Below are 18,574 nucleotides of genomic sequence, written 5' to 3'. Positions count from 1 at the left end.
ACACAGTATAGCTGCATTTATACCAGTAAATGGCTATAGCGATGACCTTGGTGCATCACACACTACATTGCAGGCGAAGAAAATCCCTAATCGTTGGGTAGATTAGTTGACACAGATTGTAGGCGGGGTGCAACCAGCCAAGAGGGGGAAACACAAAATTATAGGCTGTGTGCTCAGCTCTTCGCCTAATTAACATTGAAAACAACATGGCTTGGATGTGTTATCCTCTTCATAAGGAAAAGAGTGTTTGTTCAAACGATTCAGGGTAGACCGACATAGGTAAAAACTGATTGCCTATGTCTTCGTGTCAAAACAGCACTTTAGTGGGCTCCGAGATTCTCAAGTATAGAATGGCTCCCCCAGAGGAGCCATTCTATACTTGAGAGATGCTCTGGAGGTCCAGCTCCAGCAATATACAGTCATACTCGGCGCAATCTTCGTTTCTGTTTGTGCATAATTAGGAATCGAGAACAAACCACCCAGGAACTATAGGAAGGAGATTGAACAGATGCTTCTTCCTCGCCGCTCTTACTTTTTGTGCTGACTTCCAAATACGCATAAACTGGCCCAAGAGTTTACTTTCCCAAGATGCGTACTTCTTTTTCGTTACTCGTCATCGTTATGACCGGAGTGTGCGCTGTAAAAAAAAAAAATGCACGTTCAGCCTCACGTGCACATTCATTGATTACTAACACCACAGTGCACGCAGGCGTCCGAGCACAGCAGGACGTTGCCTCCGGATCTGGCCCGTTATCGAGTCCATCATCTCTGACCAGTCTTGGCGACGGCCAACCAGCCGTGGACATACGGCGACCGTCCATCCTCAAGGTACCGGGCACCCAGTCCAAGTCCAGGGTCGTGGCTATGCTCTCCGCCGGAGCTTCCCACCTTCCGGATGACTTGATGAGACGCCCTTCGACGGTCGACTTTGGGACCCTCGAGTGCCGCACGCTTCCAGCCTCGCCGGAGCACTCTTACGTGAATGTGAGGAGTAACGGTGCACTGCAGCTATCAACGTGCGATCACTCAAGACAAATCTCGGATGCATTGCGTTAACTCGTCAATGGCTTAGAGAAGCTGAAGGCTGTTCGCCAAAAACTGCGACAACGAGGTCTTTCAAAAGGAAGTTGACGTCTTTGTCTCGCATACTACCTAATTAATGTTTATTGCGCGCTCTTGTTTACCAATCACCGCCTAGTGCGCATGTCTATGAATTTGAGGCAAATATGCTACGTACATACCTAGACAAAGCCTGTAAGTTCGATGGTGCTGCTGCTGCTGATTATTATTATTATTATTATTATTATTATTATTATTATTATTATTATTATTATTATTATTATTATTATTATTATTATTATTATTATTATTATTATTCCATTCGAAATGGGGCGATGACGAATAGCCCCTAGCCTGCTTCGGCTAATAAGGTAATCTATATGTGCTTATTAGACTAGCCTTTCGCCTATCTCTTCCTAATATTTCCTCTCTTAAAGTCTGTATATCTACATTGTGCGTATGTCTTTTAACGGATCCGGTCCTACCAAACTCTCCCCTGCTTTTTCGAAAGCGCACTATTCTGGCGCCATCTAGCATGCATTCGGCGAATGATGCCTGTCGCCTCCAAGATTCTGGTGCAGAGCTTGGGGTCTTTCCGCTTCTCTTTGGTTCACTGCGGGATTGAACGTACGGCACATAAGGATGCGTTCAAGATTACATGAATTAGTGCGAACGCTGCATGTATAACTCGCTATCGTAAATAAGACTTCGAGAAGTTACGCATCTCGGAGGCGCATGTGACAAGCAGGAGGCTTCAGAAAATAAGAAATCTGAATACCTTCTGTGTGTCGTGAGCTCGCATTATATTTATTTCTTCAATTATTTATTTATTCGGTAATTTATTTTTAGGCCACATTATAGGAGGCAGGACAGTGGCGTTAATTGCAAAGGGTTACCTGTTTATTGGGAAGAATGAGTAGCAAGCGATAGCTTAAAAAAATATTTTTCGCGGAAATTTTCCAAAAGTAGAAGAAAAACTTTCAATCATGATCAATTTTGTTTTTATCTAATCCGAATTTTCTCCCTAAGAGTCTGTCCCATACTTCAGGAATTTAGCAGTACGCGCCGTGGTTGCTCAGTGGCTATGGTGTTGGGCTGCTGAGCACGAGGTCGCGGGATCGAATCCCGGCCACGGCGGCCGCATTTCGATGAGGGGCGAAATGCGAAAACACCCGTGTACTTAGATTTAGGTGCACGTTAAAGAACCCCAGGTGGTCGAAATTTCCGGAGTCCTCCACTACGGCGTGCCTCATAATCAGAAAGTGGTTTTGGCACGGAAAACCCCATAATTTAACTTACTTAATTTAGCAGTTTCGGCCGAAGGCAACTCTCGCTTGCCAGCAGGAACAGTGCTCCGGAAGCCACACCGCGCGTCTGAGGCAGCGGTGGCATGAAAGTAACGTTGAACTTGCGTCCACATCGCTTCGCCGTTTTTGCAGCCAAACGCTCCCCGCGCCGGTGCCGCGCATGCGCAATAGGGCAGGATCGCGCAACGGCGGCGGCGCCGAAGGCACGATTGCGCCTAGAGCGTTCATACATTTGCCATCGAAACAACAATTAAAAAAAAAGTAAGTGCAATGGGATTTGCAAGACTAGTCGCCGCAGGCTTGAGCCAAACCCAGATGTTAGGCGTTATGCGTATACAATGCTTCACTAATTATGCAATACTGCCCGCCTTTTGGGAGGCACACGCGTATGCGATACAAGTCCCTGGGAGTTGATTAACTGGGGTTAATTAGCCGGCGCCACTAGCGGCCATAACGGCGGATGCGAAACATTCTCGGAACCTCGAGCGAATAAATCTGAAGCTGTGGCGGCATAAATCGGATCTTGCACCTTGCTCTACATCCGATGCAGTTGGAACCACCGGAGCCGACGTCGGCTATCAAACCTGGAGGGCCGGTCGGCAAGGCCCCGCCGACCCTGACGGGATTTGAGCAGCCCTCGAAGCCGACGAGCGTTGTAGACTCTCGCAGCAGAAGAGTAGCGTCGCCGACTAAAGGACGGGGGTTCGACATCGGACGCCCTGTATCCGTTTCTTGCACAAATTCACGGCCGTCGCCAGGGCTTCCACGACCGCTAACATCCGCCTCTGCTGGCGACAGGGGCAGTTACAGTGAGTAGCTGATCGTTTCAGGCACTTTTATGCGAAGCATATTAACGTAGGTTTCGGGCCTTCGCGCGACGCCCGGCGGTGGCCACCATTGACCCTGAAGTGGGGTCACGTGACATGACGTCACGTGATGACGTCACACAGGCTGCAGATGGGGCCTCATATAGCGCCGTCGGTCGCCTCTTGGCGGTGGCCACCATTGACCCTGAAGTGAGATCACATGATGTGACGTCACGTGATGACGTCACACCGGCTGCAGATGGGGCCTCATATCGCGCTGTCGGCCGTCGCCCGGCGGAGGCCTCCACGCTTCGGTTCGCGCCGTCGCGCGCGACGCGGCGGCGGCGCCACCATCGCTGCATCACGTGATAAGTGGCGTCATGCCAGGGATGAAGCGGCGCGCGCCCGCCGTCGCGTCAGTCTCTGTGCCCGCAACCGCGCCAGCGTCTTTGCGCCGGGCGTGTATGCGGTCAAGATGCCTCCAAACGCTAAGGATACGCTAAGGTTAAGCCACTGGGCTTAACCTTGATAGGCCTCCAATTTTTTTTTTGCAGTCGCTTGTTTCTTGTACGTCAGCTGCGCGCATATCGCCCAAGAATGGTTGGCGCAACTTAAACCGTTTAGTCATCTGCCCAAATCATTCCAACGGCCCAGCGCAACGCCAACTTTCGATGAACACTGTTATCGCCACGCAACCGACTTTGAGTGTGGCGTTTCAGACTGATCAGTCATTCCGACACAAAAACGAGCAAACAGTAAAAATATATCCACTGAGAAGTGCAAACTATGGCAGGTTGTGAACACCTTGGTTAATGTTCTCGTTAGTCTAGCGAATGGATGACGCCATTTCGAGCACGTCTTTATTTGCATACGTGCTTGTTACTTCAATTCTTTCTATTTTCCCTGCTTCACGATCTCAAGATTTTACCCGCTCGTGTTTTTCACGCAAGTCCTCCCTTATAGCGACTTATCTTCGAGGCGTACCTAAATGTTGTGTTCTTTTTTTTTCCCTTTCACGCATTCACGCTGTATCTTTATATAAATGAACTATCAAGTGCTGCATAAACAGGCCTCACTGACGCTCTATCTTGTATTACACACAACATGTGTCATGTATCAATGTATAGAAAACGTTAAGACAAACTTACATTGCTGGGAAGGTCATCTGTACTTCAAGTACTTTTGCTTGAAGCACAGCAATCAGTAGTATTGGTGTCTGGAAAGACAAGCAGAAAGAAAGGTTAATTACTGAATGCTGGGAAGATACTCCTGACGTCATGCCTAGCGTGCTACTCCATATGGGTATGAGGAAACACGAAATGATGCGCGAAGTTCACAGCACACAGGTACACAGCATACGCAAAACGCACCACTCAACAAAACACAATACTCAACGGTCGACTGAAGCGTCTGATTGAAACCAGTGTCTCTCGCGAGACACTCAAAATGCCTTCGTTGCTCGAGAAGCACAGGTAGCGCTAGTCCATGGCCCAAGGACCTCTACTTGGCTCAAACGACAGTATGATGAATGTTTAGTGCGGACTTTAAGGCCGTTCGTTGAAGCGTAAATAGCCTGCAAGCGCAGACTGAGTGAGCTCCCTCTTCCCGCACTTTGCACTCAAGGCACAGTGGCGGCCTCGTATGTTTTATTTTAAATAGGGAATATTTAGTGTTCATGGCAGGCACAAGATTTATGGCTGCTATATTGCGTCGATTTGGTTACAGGTGTGACGGTGCCGTAAAAAATGTGTGAATATAGCCCATGCTCTCACAGATGTACTCTGTCACCTTTCCTGACAAATCCTCTCCCCTGTAGGGTAGCAAACCAGACGTGTGTCTGGATAACGTCCCTGCCTTTCCTTAGTTTTCTCCTTCTCTCTCTCTCTCTCTTTCTCCCGTATCTACTTGTATATCTAAACTTCATCGTTAACACAGAGTTCTCTTGCTTTGGTGCACCTCATGTCCCAATGTTCCGGTTCAGGACCTGAGGTCCCATTAACCTAACCAGGGAACCTAATCATTAACCTAATCAGTGAACCCTTGTCGGGCTCCAACTGACTACAACCAGAAAATTTCCTAATCTCTCGCCTCTTATAATTTCAAACTCCCCAAACAGGCCGTCCAGACTGTAATGTACCCGCCGTGGTTGCTCAGTGGCTATGGTGTTGGGCTGCTGAGCACGAGGTCGCGGGATCGAATCCCGGCCACGGCGGCCGCAATTCGGTGGGGGCGAAATGCGAAAACACCCGTGTACTTAGATTTAGGTGCACGTTAAAGAACCCCAGGTGGTCGAAATTTCCGGAGTCCTCCACTACGGCGTGCCTCATAATCAGAAAGTGGTTTTGGCACGTAAAACCCCATGATTTAATTTTTTTTAGACTGTAATATTGTCAGATAAGGAAATAAAATGTCCCTGCATCTCTTTTCAGCTGACGTCGTCAACATACAGCTAGCAGAAGACAAGGATACCATCCGACGTAAAAAGTGAGTGCACATTCGAGTTCTCTTTCATCGCACACTCGTATTCTCCCTTGGGGTCCTCAGGTGTCTCCACCCCCCCCCCCCCACCCGGCTTTTATTGTCATTGCAAGGCTTCCGTCGCCGCCCACATTTGCGGCTCCTTTTGAGTAGCCTGACTTTACACTTGTTAAATTTCTCAAATGATTAAAAAAACTCACTCTAACACTGTGGGAACGGGCGCACTAGGCTTTATATAATTCACATTTTTGCTTGCATCACTAAAGTTTCACTTATGTGGTACCACACAATTCTGTCACTAAAGTTGCTCATACCAGGTCTCGCATTGTTGGCAAAATCATTCCTCAGAGTTTTGACAAGGGCAGCCCACGAACAAATGTCATGAAACAAAACACGGACGCGCATGCCTTTATTCTTAGGTCTCCTCGGAGTTAAGTAATAAAGGTGCGAAACAATAACAGAGCTTAAACATGACAATGACGTAATTTTGTTGGCGCTGCTGTGCACAATCTCCGAGATCGGCTGAAGAAAGAGGTTTGAAACATAACCGATATGGAAAAGTGGTGGTGAAGTCGCTAAGAAAAACGTTCGCTTTAATTGACAAACGTAAGTCAAATTGTCCGAGGGCACGATTCAAACAGATGACCCCATACACAACAGCTCGTTTTTTACTTAGCTTAAGTTTACTTCAATTCATATTGCTACTGCAGCTACGAATCTCACACTTAGTGTAATATTATTCTATTATTCTATTATTATTCTATTATTCTATGTAATAATGTTCTAGTGTAATATTATACTATTATTAATAGTATTCTAACGTGTTGCTATCGCATTCATTGCTTCACCCTCATGATGAAACTGTAATACGTTGCTTTTCTTTTCATTTTTTGTACCGCCCATTTCACCGAAGAATGGACGGTAAAGCCCATGAGCAGATAACTAACCATTTGGCCTACTTTGTCGTTCCCTCGATTTAAGATATTAAATTAAGTCCTGGTGCTTCTGCTAAGAGAATGATCCAATGGTCTTTTAGCACACCAAAATGATCACACTTTGAATGAGCACTTGTTAGTGGCCGAAGAACTCTGTGCCGCTGCGGCTGCTGCTGCTGAAAAGGGCCCTGCATGACAATGTCACTAGTGCCGGCTCCCTAAGCAACACACCATCGTCTTGGTTAAAACACGTTGGCGGGCTAGTTGGTTAGAATCCATGGTAGAGCGTATAAGTGATACAACGTTTGTTTCCGCTCGCACGGTACATATTTATCGATGCGTGCGTAAATAAAATCTGTAGTTGAAAGTGAAGCGCTGTGTCTGTGTATCTGTTTCTTTCTTCGTCCTTGTCCAGTCGCGCTTATACACTCTACCATGGACACCATCGTCGCATTAAAGCGACCAGCCGCGGACTTCAGTGAGCTGTAGCACATTATGGCTGCCTGAAAGAACGCATACGGCGCATACGACGCATACGGCGTTGTGGAGGACGCCGTATGCGTCCTCCACAGCGCCATATGCACTTCAATGCATTGTTATTCTGTAAATTCCCTTATCATGATTAGGCTCCCCTGTCAGTAATTGACCGAGATAAACGTACTCCTTCACGGACTCAAAGGCTGACTGGCGATCTTGAACTCTTGTTCCCTTACCAGGCTACTGGACATTATCTTTCTCCTCTGCATATCAATCTTCAACCCAACTCTTACACTTTCTCTGTTAACGTCCTCAATCATTTGTTGTAACTCGTCCCCAGTGTGGCTCAACAGGACATCTGCAAACCGAAGGTTGCAAGATATTCGCCGTTGATCCTCACTACAAATCATTCCCAGTTTATTAACTTCAATACTTCGTCCAAGCATGCAGTGAATAGCATTGGAGAGATGGCGTCGCTTTGCCTGACCCCTTTCTTTTAGGTATATTTCTACTTTTCTCGTGGAGAATCAGGGTAGCTGTGCAATCTTTGTGGATTTTTTCTAACATATTCAGGTATACCTCCTGTACTTCTTAACTACGTAATGCCTCTATGACTGCTCGTACCTCTACTGAATCAAATGCCTTTTCATAATCTATGAAATCCATGTAGAGGTGTTGATTGTACTCTGCAGATTTCTCGATTACCTGATTGATGACATGCATGTGATCCATTGCAGGGTATTTTTAAACGAGGTAATGTTTTATATGTAATTAAATATTTCCAAAGAAAATTTTCCAACAGATGCACACTCGAACACACGACGTCTAATAGCATAGTTTCCTACAGTTATTGTATGAAACTTTGTCTAGTACAGAAGTCCAATATTGAAACCATATGACCACGGACGTATATATTGACAAGGAAAGTACATCCGTATGAATTTTTCGCAGTCAAGCGAGCGCGTTGAGACGCTTGTCGCATTTCGATATGGCGTTTACCGAGGCGCAGTTAGAACGCAGGCGAGAGCTCGCGCGGCAAGAAACGCGCAGAGAACGCAAGCAACCTGAGAATCGCGTCTGCAACGATGGGGAGAAGCTTCTGAAGAGGACGCGTTGGAACGCACGCGAACGATTCGTCGGGCAAAGTATGCCAGAAAAAAAAAAGCACGATGTTTCTTTCATTTGCCAAACAGAAGACCGGAGGTAAAAACGAGTTTTGTGTGGAAATCGTCATAGTGGGCGCGGTATTTTAACGCGATAGCGTTAAGGAGCTCGTGTCGCAGAAAAGCCGGTGTCGTCGGTGTCGGCGTCCACGGCGTTGGCCGTGAGCGATAAATCACAGCAGGCACTTTTTTGAAGTTGCTTATGTCTTCGAATGCGGCAGTCGGTTTCAAAGCGCAGTAGAGTAAACAGTAGAGTCGGTTTCGAGGGTATGCAGTGTGTGCTTCATGAGCAATGATTACCAGGAATACTACGCACTATGTTGCCAACTCTTCAGTGGGGAGCTTCTACCCTAATTCCTCTTTCAGTATCCCTTAAGCAGTCTTTTTGAGCAATAAAAACTTGCAGCGTAAACAGTTTTACCGGATCATTTTCAGGTCAGCATCACTCAAGCGCCGAACGGACAATCAAGTGCGCTTGCACGCAACGCTCAGTCGCGAGTTGTGGCAGAGCGAAATGTCCCTTCCGCTCTCGTAGTTGCTCAGCGCTGCCCGCCACCATGCTGGTCGCTGTAAAACAACTTGCATTCCTAAGAACCAACAAAGGTGCAACTCCGTGTGTAACTTTATATGTCACGTGTACGTAACTCTGCGTGTCACGAAATTTGCACGCCACGAAATGCTGTTCCTACTCCTTCGCAAACGGCTTAAGATCGACAGTCCGAGGTTTACATCTAAGTGCGAAACCGGAGAATCATGCCACAAACATCCACTAACCTTGCAAGAATATCGTTTCAGCACAAACTGTCTCTAGTGTTATTTCTTCCCAGAAGGAATTGGAGCATGGAATAAGTTACCCGGCTGTATAGCTAGTTGTAACGAGTTAACTTTTGAAAAATTACTTGAAAACCACTTGCGGACCACCCACAGTTAATATTCCGTACTTCTTTTTATACACTAATGTAATTGTTGGTACACAGAATGAGACCCTTGTGCGCTGTATGTGTGCTCACAATGTTTTTTACCATATATGACTTTTGCTCCCTCAACCCGAAATAAGATATTATAAAATTTGTAACTGCGTATTGACACTTTCTTTATAATTGTTTTTCTATCTGTTGTTGTGCCCTCCTGCAATAGCCACATTCGTGTTGGCAGTACGCAATAGGTAAATAAATAAAATAAACTCACACCCTTAAATTAAGCATCGGAGCATAGACGTCGGCCATATAGAACGATTTACGTCCTTATTCACATTTAATTTTGTAAATTATTTTACAATGTAAGGGCTCGGCCTATCTCGGCGGTCCACACTTCGCGGAGCAGAGCCCGTTCGTGACAAATTTCATATGAAGCGTTCTGTTGCTACAAATGCGCGAAATGAATTAATAAGCGATATAGTTCATAATCTTTATAGTTTAATGATTCCTGTGGTAAATAATGTAAAGCAGTAAGGTGCCCGCGGGAACCATATTGTTTCACAAGGATTATCCGACGCGAAAAGAAAACAGATGCCCAAACAATTCAAGGAAATCGGAGTGCTGCTGCAAATTTAAATATGTAATTTGCGTAGACTTGGAGCTGCAGATTAGTGGCTCTCTCTGAAACTTAATGAGAGCAGCATTCCGGGCAAGTTGGTAATCCATTGCTTAAATGATATTGCGCGACATAAAAAACGACACGGACGTGAAAGAAGACGACACACCAAGCGCAAACTTTCAACTAAGTTTATTGTGCCACTGCGTCATTTTATACATGGCATGCACGTAGATCGCGCATGCGCTTAAGCGCATGCGCGATCTACGTTGCCTGCCATGTATAAAATGACGCAGTGGCACAATAAACTTAGCTGAAAGTTTGCGCTTGGTGTGTCGTCTTCTTTCACGTCCGTGTCGTTTTTTATGTCGCGCAATATCATTTAAGCTCTCTGAAACATTGAAATAGCCCACAAGTAGCCTCGCACGGAGGTTAGATGTACTGGCTTCATCAATAAAGCTTGGCGCCTAAAGCGCGCATGCACAGCGTTTTAGGTAGGCACGGCACGAAAGCGAATTTTGAATAACTTCCAATCCTCGCACTCTCGTGATTGAAGTTTCGAAATTTGTAGCTCCCCACAGTCCTCTCGCAGCGTATACCAAATTTGTGACAGACGGCTTTCGCGTGTCATAAAAAGAACTTCCCCGGGAATTGTATTATTCCTTTCTTGTCTCGTTCAAGTGCAAAGGATCGATGTGACTTTGCTGCAGGAAGGGGTAACTGAACATTGTTTTTGTAGATTTATAAGCAGCAGTTCCTCTTTTCTCTGTCACCCCAATATGGCGCTGCAAGCCAAAGCTCCAAACCAAGGCTCAACAGTGAGGTTAGCCAAAGCATGCTTGGCGCATTCTTGCAATGGTAAGGTTGAGCGGCAGCGCATAAGCGGAGTGGACTTGAAATACGGTCTGCTAAAACTCTCGAATAGCGTTTCCATTCATGCATAACGAATTAGCAAGAATAAAGAAACCTAGTATGCTGTAAGAAATGTGGAGTCTAACTTAAGGCGCCGAACAGAGAACATCTTATGCGCTACATTAAAGAAAGGAATTAAAAGTATCTCAGCCATGAACGCCAAGTCACAGTTGTAATTAGTTAGTTAATAACTTTCCGGAACAGGCTACGCCGCGCTGTACCCCTTACGCGCTAAATCTTTCTGATACAATGATTCATGTTCCACTGCATCCACTGCAGTCCCACTGAAGCCCCACTGCATCATTGGGTACACCCGACTGAGAGAAAAGGTGCAATGAAAAGCAAAGTTAGAAACGACAGTTCCAGCCAGTCGGACTTCAGGTAAGGCCAGTAGTCTATAGCCTTGTTGCTAAAGGCTACTGGCTTTACCTGAAATTTTGAAAATGTCCGCATGTGGCAGCACGCCGGGATTAGGCGTCTGTGCTTCACTTCTGAACCCTATCACCGAAAGCCGGCAGCATGATATAAAAGGCACGCAGACGGTTTTAAAACAACTATTTATCATAGCCTGTCACCTCTTAGGATTGCGAATTTACAAAGTTCAGATGCCGCAAGGTTGTTGCTAATGTTGTACTACAAGAATAGTTCGTTATAGAAGTCTCCGATACATCGTGACAAACTCTAGTAGTAATATTTCTTTTATGCGAAGCATATTACGAGAGCTCAACCCAGCTCCTCAGGCGCGGCGGTGTCGCCTTCAATACCACGTGACACCGTAACGTCACGACAGAGGAGAAACGGGGCTCCAACTCGCGCCGTCGCTCGCGCCGTCGACCCCGCATCGGACGCGGTTAGCGTCGAGCAACGCAGCGTTCGGTGCGACAACGAAATGTGCGCCTGAGCAAGCGCCGCACGCCTGAGCCGACGCCGACAACACCGGCTTTTCTGCGGCACAAGCTCCTTAACGCTGTCGCGTTAAAATAAAGGCTAGTATGCTTCGCATCCTGGGCTTAACCTTAGCTAAGCCACAACCATCTTTTTTTGTATGTGATTTCCTCGTTCAAGTGCACAAAGTATGCATATGGATCAGCAAACGCCAATATCAGTTTAAGAAATGCCTAAACGGACACTAAAGGGACATAAAGTAACTTGGTACATTGCACGCGCCTACAGAAGTCAATGGCCTGAAGTTTGAGGTGATACGAGGCGTGGTCGCACAGAAATGATGCAAAGGAACTAGTAGCTTCATTGGAGATGCAATGTTTTAGCAACAATGCTTCTTCTTCACATATATAATTTGTACAATTCGCTATTACTGAAACACTTTCTTTCTGTTATTCTTGGCTATTTCAGACTGTAACGCTATAGCCGAAATTTCAAGCAAGTTCTGGTGAGAAACCCTTTAACAAACTAGCACAGTGGAATGTTTTTCTCGGTTGTTATCTCTCCCATGCAAAACGTGACAGTCGTCCTGACGGCTTCACGTAGCTGTGAGGTTTGCGATTAAAAAAGAAAGCGAACGAAACCACGGCGTCAAAGGCTCATTTTCTGAAGTCTTCGTTTCGTGATTGATATCTGCGGCCTTCGGCTGGCGAGATTGAATTCCCGCTGACGAATCAATGGCCATGGTAAATCATGGTGATTGCTAATGACAGACCCTTCGAATCGGGCCGGCGAGAAACCTAGCCGAATGAGCTGAGTACAGCGTTACTAAATCTATTGCAATCTACGCCATTCTACCCATCTCTGCTTTATCTTGTAAGGTTAATCACGGCCTGTAACAAACCGCGTAATTCCCGTGTCTTCCCTGTTTGTAGTTTTCACGCCCATATTGCGGCCTTTCTGTTGCTGATATGCTTCGTGCTTGCAGCGCCAGAAACTCCATGCGGGCGGCCTTCGTGCTGTGCTCTTCGCTGGTCACCGTCACCGCAAGCCTGTGCAGTGCATTCACCATCCCCTCCAAGGAAGCGCTCTTCACGCACCGCATCGTGTGAGCGACAACGTATATGGCCCTCAGTTGCGACCACCGTGGTCTGGATATGGCGAATCAGTTCTGCGGAATCCCGCAAGGGGGGGATAAAAGTTCCTGAAAGGGGCAATTGGCATCCACCGGAATGTATAGCGCGAAACTACAAGAGAAACTAAACACATACGGGTTTCTCAGAGAAAAAAAGCTTCAGGGTGGAAGAAAATTTCGCCCTGGTCCAGGATTGGAACCCGGGACGAACACTTTTCCGGGGCGGTCGCTGGGCTATCTGAGCTAACCAGGAGACTAGCGGATCACAACAGGAGGTCGAATCAGTCGATAACTCGAAGCACGGGGACGCTCAACAAGGCAAATCTGTTCTGCACACACCAACAAGGTGAAGGAAGATTCATGAAAGAGAAAGTTCCCATTCACTCGAATGTAGCACGAAACTACAAAGGAAACCAGAATGTAGAACGTTCCAATGACGGAAAATGTATATGATTACATTCTGGTGAACGCATAATAACGGCTACCTCAAGCTTCGACAGCTCGTCAAAGTGCGGCAAGTCAGCTTTGATTTGCCATATTTTGTCATTATCGAGAGCCGATTCACCATGTTCTGTATTCCCACGACTCAAGTTCTCGATTAACTCGACCTCGCTCTGAGGTCTATCTGCTGAGGCTAATAAGGGTATCACCAACAAAACCTGAACATGTTCTTTCTCAGTAGACAACGTTTCGACAGGAGCACTTGTCTTTGTCAAGGGAACAAACAACTCAGGGCAACACTTGTTGCCCTGACGACGACAAGGAGACCTGTCGGGACGCTGGTTACAGTGATATTCCTTGTTCGGCATAAAAGATGGGCCAAACACTGGAAGTGTGTGTTTTTCGAACTACACAAGGTGGCCGACCTCCCAGTCGGAGCACCATTGAGCTAACTGCAGGCTTGCAAGCAGCGAGTATACAGTAAGAAAAAAATGGCGGCTGCGTTATTGCAGCTTCTAGGGTGAAGTCCGCCATCTTGTGAGGATCAAACGAGAGTGGTGAGGAAGCGAACGTGCAGAATTCAGTCATATACCATATACTGTTGTTTTCTTGAAGTGTCCGTTTTACTCTATATACGTCAGTCTTCCTTTGGTTCATAACGGCCCAAAAAGGGGGGATGAGAACAAATCCGTGGTTACGCGCGATATGTCTTTCTCTCTAAGTTGATTCGCAGTGTTTGGACGCTGCAGCCAGCTTATCTGCCATGGGAACATTTAAGTCCCGTATAAAATCTCGTACAGCGCGCAGATCTTTCCACGTACCGTGCGTTACAATGCCGCTCGCGCCTCCTGGTGTTGCCCACATCTACCAATATGTGTATAAGGTATTGGGCCGTAGCGTGAATGTGACTTCTTTCCATTTTGGTGCGTTGCGCTCGATAAAAGACGAAAACCACCAAGAAAACACATTCGTAACGCCATGTGTTGTGTTGACTCTCGCGAAGCACCATTCGCCAAATCAAAGTGCAGCCCTCGAGCCCCTCTGCTTGCATTGGTGATTGAGTTCTCTGGTCGAGAAAGAAGTTGTGCAGCAATGGTCATGGGAGGCGGCAGCCTTCCTATCCGGAAGTCATGTTTTTGTGAAAAGACACAATAATTTTGTCCTAATTTTATTCTATACACTCTTGCGGCTGGGCGCCTAACGCCCTCGGATATGGATACAGTACACATGCACAAATACCAAAGGAAGCGGACGGAAGGACGGCAGGCGGGAAAGCTTGATTGATGGTAAAACATCGCAGGCGTAATCAGTAAGATTCGGTTCTAGCTCCTGCCTACGGCAAGTTGTCTTTCGTTCCACTTCCGTTTCCTTTTTTTTTCTTTATTACTATTTCTACAGTTCACTTAACGATAGTGGTTAATTTCCTGTATGCTTTCCCTGCCTTCATTGTCCGTTGGCTTCATGTAGTTGTAAGCAAAACCGAGCCGCTCGGTAGATCTTATTCTTCCCGTGCTACAAAATAATGTGCGCACGTCTGCCCCCTCTTGTGCGAACGCTCCTCATTCCTAGTCGTCACGAGAGGTACTTCATAGCGCGAAACACAAAAGTGGTGTAAGGTTAAGTCGGCACAGTACAAAAGGCAACCGTATCGTTCACTGACGCAGGAAACCCGGGCCCCGTGGATTTCTGATGTGGTTTGTCCTGAGCACGCCTACGGCACTTCTGTCCACCGTCTGCAGCTGTCTGCTGCTCTACTTACAGCACTTGCGCAGCAGGTGAGTCGACAGAATACATGACGCGCACGCTCAAAACTTGACAGAACTTATTCGCCATCAGTCGTGGCCTTATGTTGCAGATGCATTGGTTTGAAGCTACTGCGTGCTAATTGATAGAGATATAAAAATGCCTCCTAGAGCTCAAATTATAGTATCTAAATATAACGTTACTGTTCTACAAGTTCTGCTACGTGCCTCCTAATTGTGTCAATTAGTCCAACATTCACTTCGATTTGTCGTGCAACTAATGTCCGCGTCTTCAAGAAATTCAGCTCAAGGACAATAATTTTATCTGCCACAGGCACTTTCATAAATTATTACAGTGCAAGGAACATCACGGGACCGCTTGAATGAAGTGCTGTATACCCACGGGTAAATTTATACAACAGTGAAAATGACTCCACGTTGCGGTACAGTCCGGGTCTGTGCCTTTTCGCCCTTGTCTGTATCTATCTTGTCTGTATCTATCCTCATCTGTCGCTATCTTCTTCCTATGCATCATGAACGAACTAGCCCGGTAACAAGTTATATTGATTCAGATTGATTCACTGCGCCGCGCTGAGTCCAGCAGTGCTACAGGCAAGCATGCGTCGGGTACTGAAAGTGACATGTTGCTGCTGGCTGGCTCATCCGCCCGGACACAAAACGAGACCATCCCCTTGTATTCAGTGAGCCACGGGGAGCTCTCGACCTGCTAATATGATGCAAAGGTGCCAGTTCGTACTTTGTCAAGACATGACACCGCTGACTCTCGAAGTGCGCGCATTTGTTTGAACAGCGCGTTTGTTTGACGTGTATATACGTGAGGGCGCGCGTCACTGTTGAAGAATATAACCAACAGCGCGTGTACTTACACTCGTCGCATTATTAACAGTAGGTTCGTTGCGAGTTACCGCATGCTGGGAGCTCGGGGCACGCCCACGTTCAGAAAAAGATAGCCAACTTGATCTAAAGCGCTTAGTGAGGGTGACGGTGAAACCCTCGTACAAACGGAACAAAAGCACGAACCCTATGAATCGGTCCGTCCGCGTCTTCAGTGCAAGTTGTCGCTCGCCGCCCACTACTGGATGCCGTTGACTCGTTGACACCCGCCGTGTCCCTCGTCGCGACGAGAAAGTCATCTGTCGCAGAGAACGGCAACGCGGCTATGGCGACTTCGCGTGGTCGTTTCGAAGCGCTGCATAAGTATAGTCATCTTGCACGTGTGGTCGAAAAAGAGCAGTCCCAGTGCAACGTCCGGTTGGTTCTTTCAGATCGCCGAAATCCGACTTGGAGCGTCCGGACCAGAAATGCTCCCACCGACCACGTAGGAGGAATTGCCAGATTCGACTAGTTTCCAGTCGCCCGAGCGCTACGCAGATTCCGTCGGCGCGCTTATGCCGCGGCGTCGGCTCGGACGTTTTAGACGGTTTCGTAATTGCGCCGTTGCGCTTGTCACGCTTTGTGCGCCTCACGTCGATGTTGGCGACGCGGCCACGTTTGCATTTCTTAGCGGCGCCTTCTGCTGCACACTTCAGTCTTGAGTCGAGAGGCAAAGACAGCATCCCGTCATATGTAGTGCAGAAAAACTCGATGTGCCGGCGTGGGACTGCCTTGCAAGCGACAGCCGCTGTAGCGGTGGCTTTCGCAGCCTACAATTTCTCATCTGGCGCGCGCTCTCACTAGCCGTGATGCCACAATGCTGCGTTATGCGGCGGCATTTAATCGGTTCATCACCGACAGCTGTCCTCTGCCCCCACTTCCTTCACTCTCTCTGCTCCGCAAACTGACCCGCCCTTCGGCTATATAGCGCGTGCTTTCTCTGAATGGGATGGGGTACGTCTTGCAATAGATGCCCGCCGCATCTCGGCGAGGAAAACGGCGCCACGCAGGGTCGAATCTGGACCCGAGTCAGATATTTCCATCGCCGTGATTACTCCATGTCGCGGAACGGATGAATACGGCCTCTGAATAGGCGCTGGCGTATAGCACTATGGTATCGCGCTCGCGGCATGCAATCAAACAAAGGGGCACCGTTCTATGACTACAGCGGCATCCGTTTTGACACACTGCGAGCTGGCGCGGCGCGCTTGCGTAAGGAAACAGCCATGTGGCGCGGCTAGAATTCTCTGTTATCCTCTGGATACGGGCTGCTGGTTTCGTTTTGTCTCCATGCAATTGAGCGAGCCGGACGTAATGAGCAAGGTTGCTTGAGTGCCCCGTGTAAGTACGTTGACCCGATATCCGCATGCCTCGAGCGTTCCTGGACGCAGCGTGGCACTTGCTTAAGATCCTAATGTACCTTTTTATTGCTGAGTAAATTATTACCCATGAACAAACTGTTTCGTGCGAGTAGCCCGCAATATGTATAACGTAAACCCGAACGTGCCATCATCGTTGTGTACGTGGGCTGCCATCTAGGTGACTGACGTTGGCCGAACCGCTGAGCATAATCTAAATAATTAAGCAGGAAGCGCTGGCGCGGCTATCGTTCAATTATAACACGGAAATGATGGTTATCACATATATGTTTCTGTTGTACGCGCTTGTGGCTTCAAGCGTACCCGCGACGTTACTTATTGCAGTTAGTCTGAATTCAGGAATACTGATACTTTCTTTTAGACGCAGTAAAGCAATTAGCCTCTGCGTATATGCGTAATTGTTGCAAATTGGGACATTTATGACGCAGTATGTTGCTGAATGCAAACGACCAGCTGGCGAAGTCACGATGCCGTTTCAAGCTACGTAGAAGGACGAAGTTTATGCAAGTTTTATTCTACTAACCACCATTATTACCACGATGGCTGAACCGCCATATGCTCGAAGCTACCGCGGGTACAAGCGCTAGGGTTCCATCGAGTAATTTCTGTACAAAACTCTCTATCGCTACCCTCGTTTACATGAAAACGACAGGAACAGGTCGAGACAGAAGTATATCTCAGACAAGAACTTCTGTCTTACGCGAAGTCGTCGTACCTGACGAGTCGTGAATGTTGGGACAGCCTGCGCCAATCAATCAATCAATCAATCAATCAATCAATCAATCAATCAATCAATCAATCAATCAATCAATCAATCAATCAATCAATCAATCAATCAATCAGTGAATTTTATTATTATTAGACAATACAATTACAAAGAAAATGTAATACAGAAGGAGGTCCCAAAGTAAAAACTGTCAGGGGGACCTCCTGTTACAACATGTACAAAATATGTAATATAGGATTAGCAACGAGGGTAAGAACAGCGTGAAAATACAATCAACATATTAGAAGTAATTACTGAAACATCGGGTAGTTGAAGATTACACAAAAAGTTAGCAAGAATATTTCCATATTGAAATACACATGAATGTACTATCATCACAGTAACTGAAAAGAAGTATAATGATTATGAACAAAAGTGCGCAATCCAACAGTGCAACAGGCAAGAAGTAAAACAACGCGTCTGTTTAATTGCACATGGGTGCGCGAACCCCCGGACCCGACCCGTCCCCGCTTATGCATATGGTCTTCATATGGGTCGGGCTGGGTCAACCTAACCAGTGCAGTCGGTTTCGCTCGGCCCTATCGGCCAGCAAGCAACGCGACAAGCACATTTTGTTCCCGCGACAAGCAGAACTTGACTCGTTTTTCGTCAGGTTCACGTAAACCCCTGTATATCGGCCTAATGGCTGGTGTTAGGCCTACCGA

General features: G+C 47.0%; 1 protein-coding gene and 1 long non-coding RNA gene across 6 annotated transcripts in view; one reads left to right on the top strand and one right to left on the bottom strand.

The window, feature by feature from the left end:
• LOC139056210 (pneumococcal serine-rich repeat protein-like) overlaps window positions 1-18,574 on the top strand; it is a 70,642-nt gene that overhangs the window by 36,875 nt on the left and 15,193 nt on the right. For 3 of the 5 annotated variants that reach the window (XM_070534240.1, XM_070534242.1, XM_070534238.1), the window contains 5 exons: window positions 701-984; window positions 2,917-3,175; window positions 5,602-5,656; window positions 12,541-12,660; window positions 14,793-14,903. In XM_070534240.1, the coding sequence (XP_070390341.1) occupies window positions 701-984; window positions 2,917-3,175; window positions 5,602-5,656; window positions 12,541-12,660; window positions 14,793-14,903 (829 nt within the window). The remainder of the gene's footprint in view (window positions 1-700; window positions 985-2,916; window positions 3,176-5,601; window positions 5,657-12,540; window positions 12,661-14,792; window positions 14,904-18,574) is intronic. The other 2 variants (XM_070534239.1, XM_070534241.1) reach the window with 2 other exon arrangements.
• On the bottom strand, window positions 1,453-16,604 carry LOC139056218 (uncharacterized). Its single transcript, XR_011512221.1, has 3 exons — window positions 15,912-16,604; window positions 4,321-4,388; window positions 1,453-1,672 (listed from the first exon to the last, which is right to left on the bottom strand). It is a non-coding gene; the product is annotated as an uncharacterized lncRNA (long non-coding RNA).

This window comes from Dermacentor albipictus, chromosome 2, assembly GCF_038994185.2.
Source record: "Dermacentor albipictus isolate Rhodes 1998 colony chromosome 2, USDA_Dalb.pri_finalv2, whole genome shotgun sequence".
NCBI classification, from domain to species: Eukaryota; Metazoa; Arthropoda; class Arachnida; order Ixodida; family Ixodidae; genus Dermacentor; species Dermacentor albipictus.
This window is presented reverse-complemented; position numbering and strand designations above follow the sequence as displayed.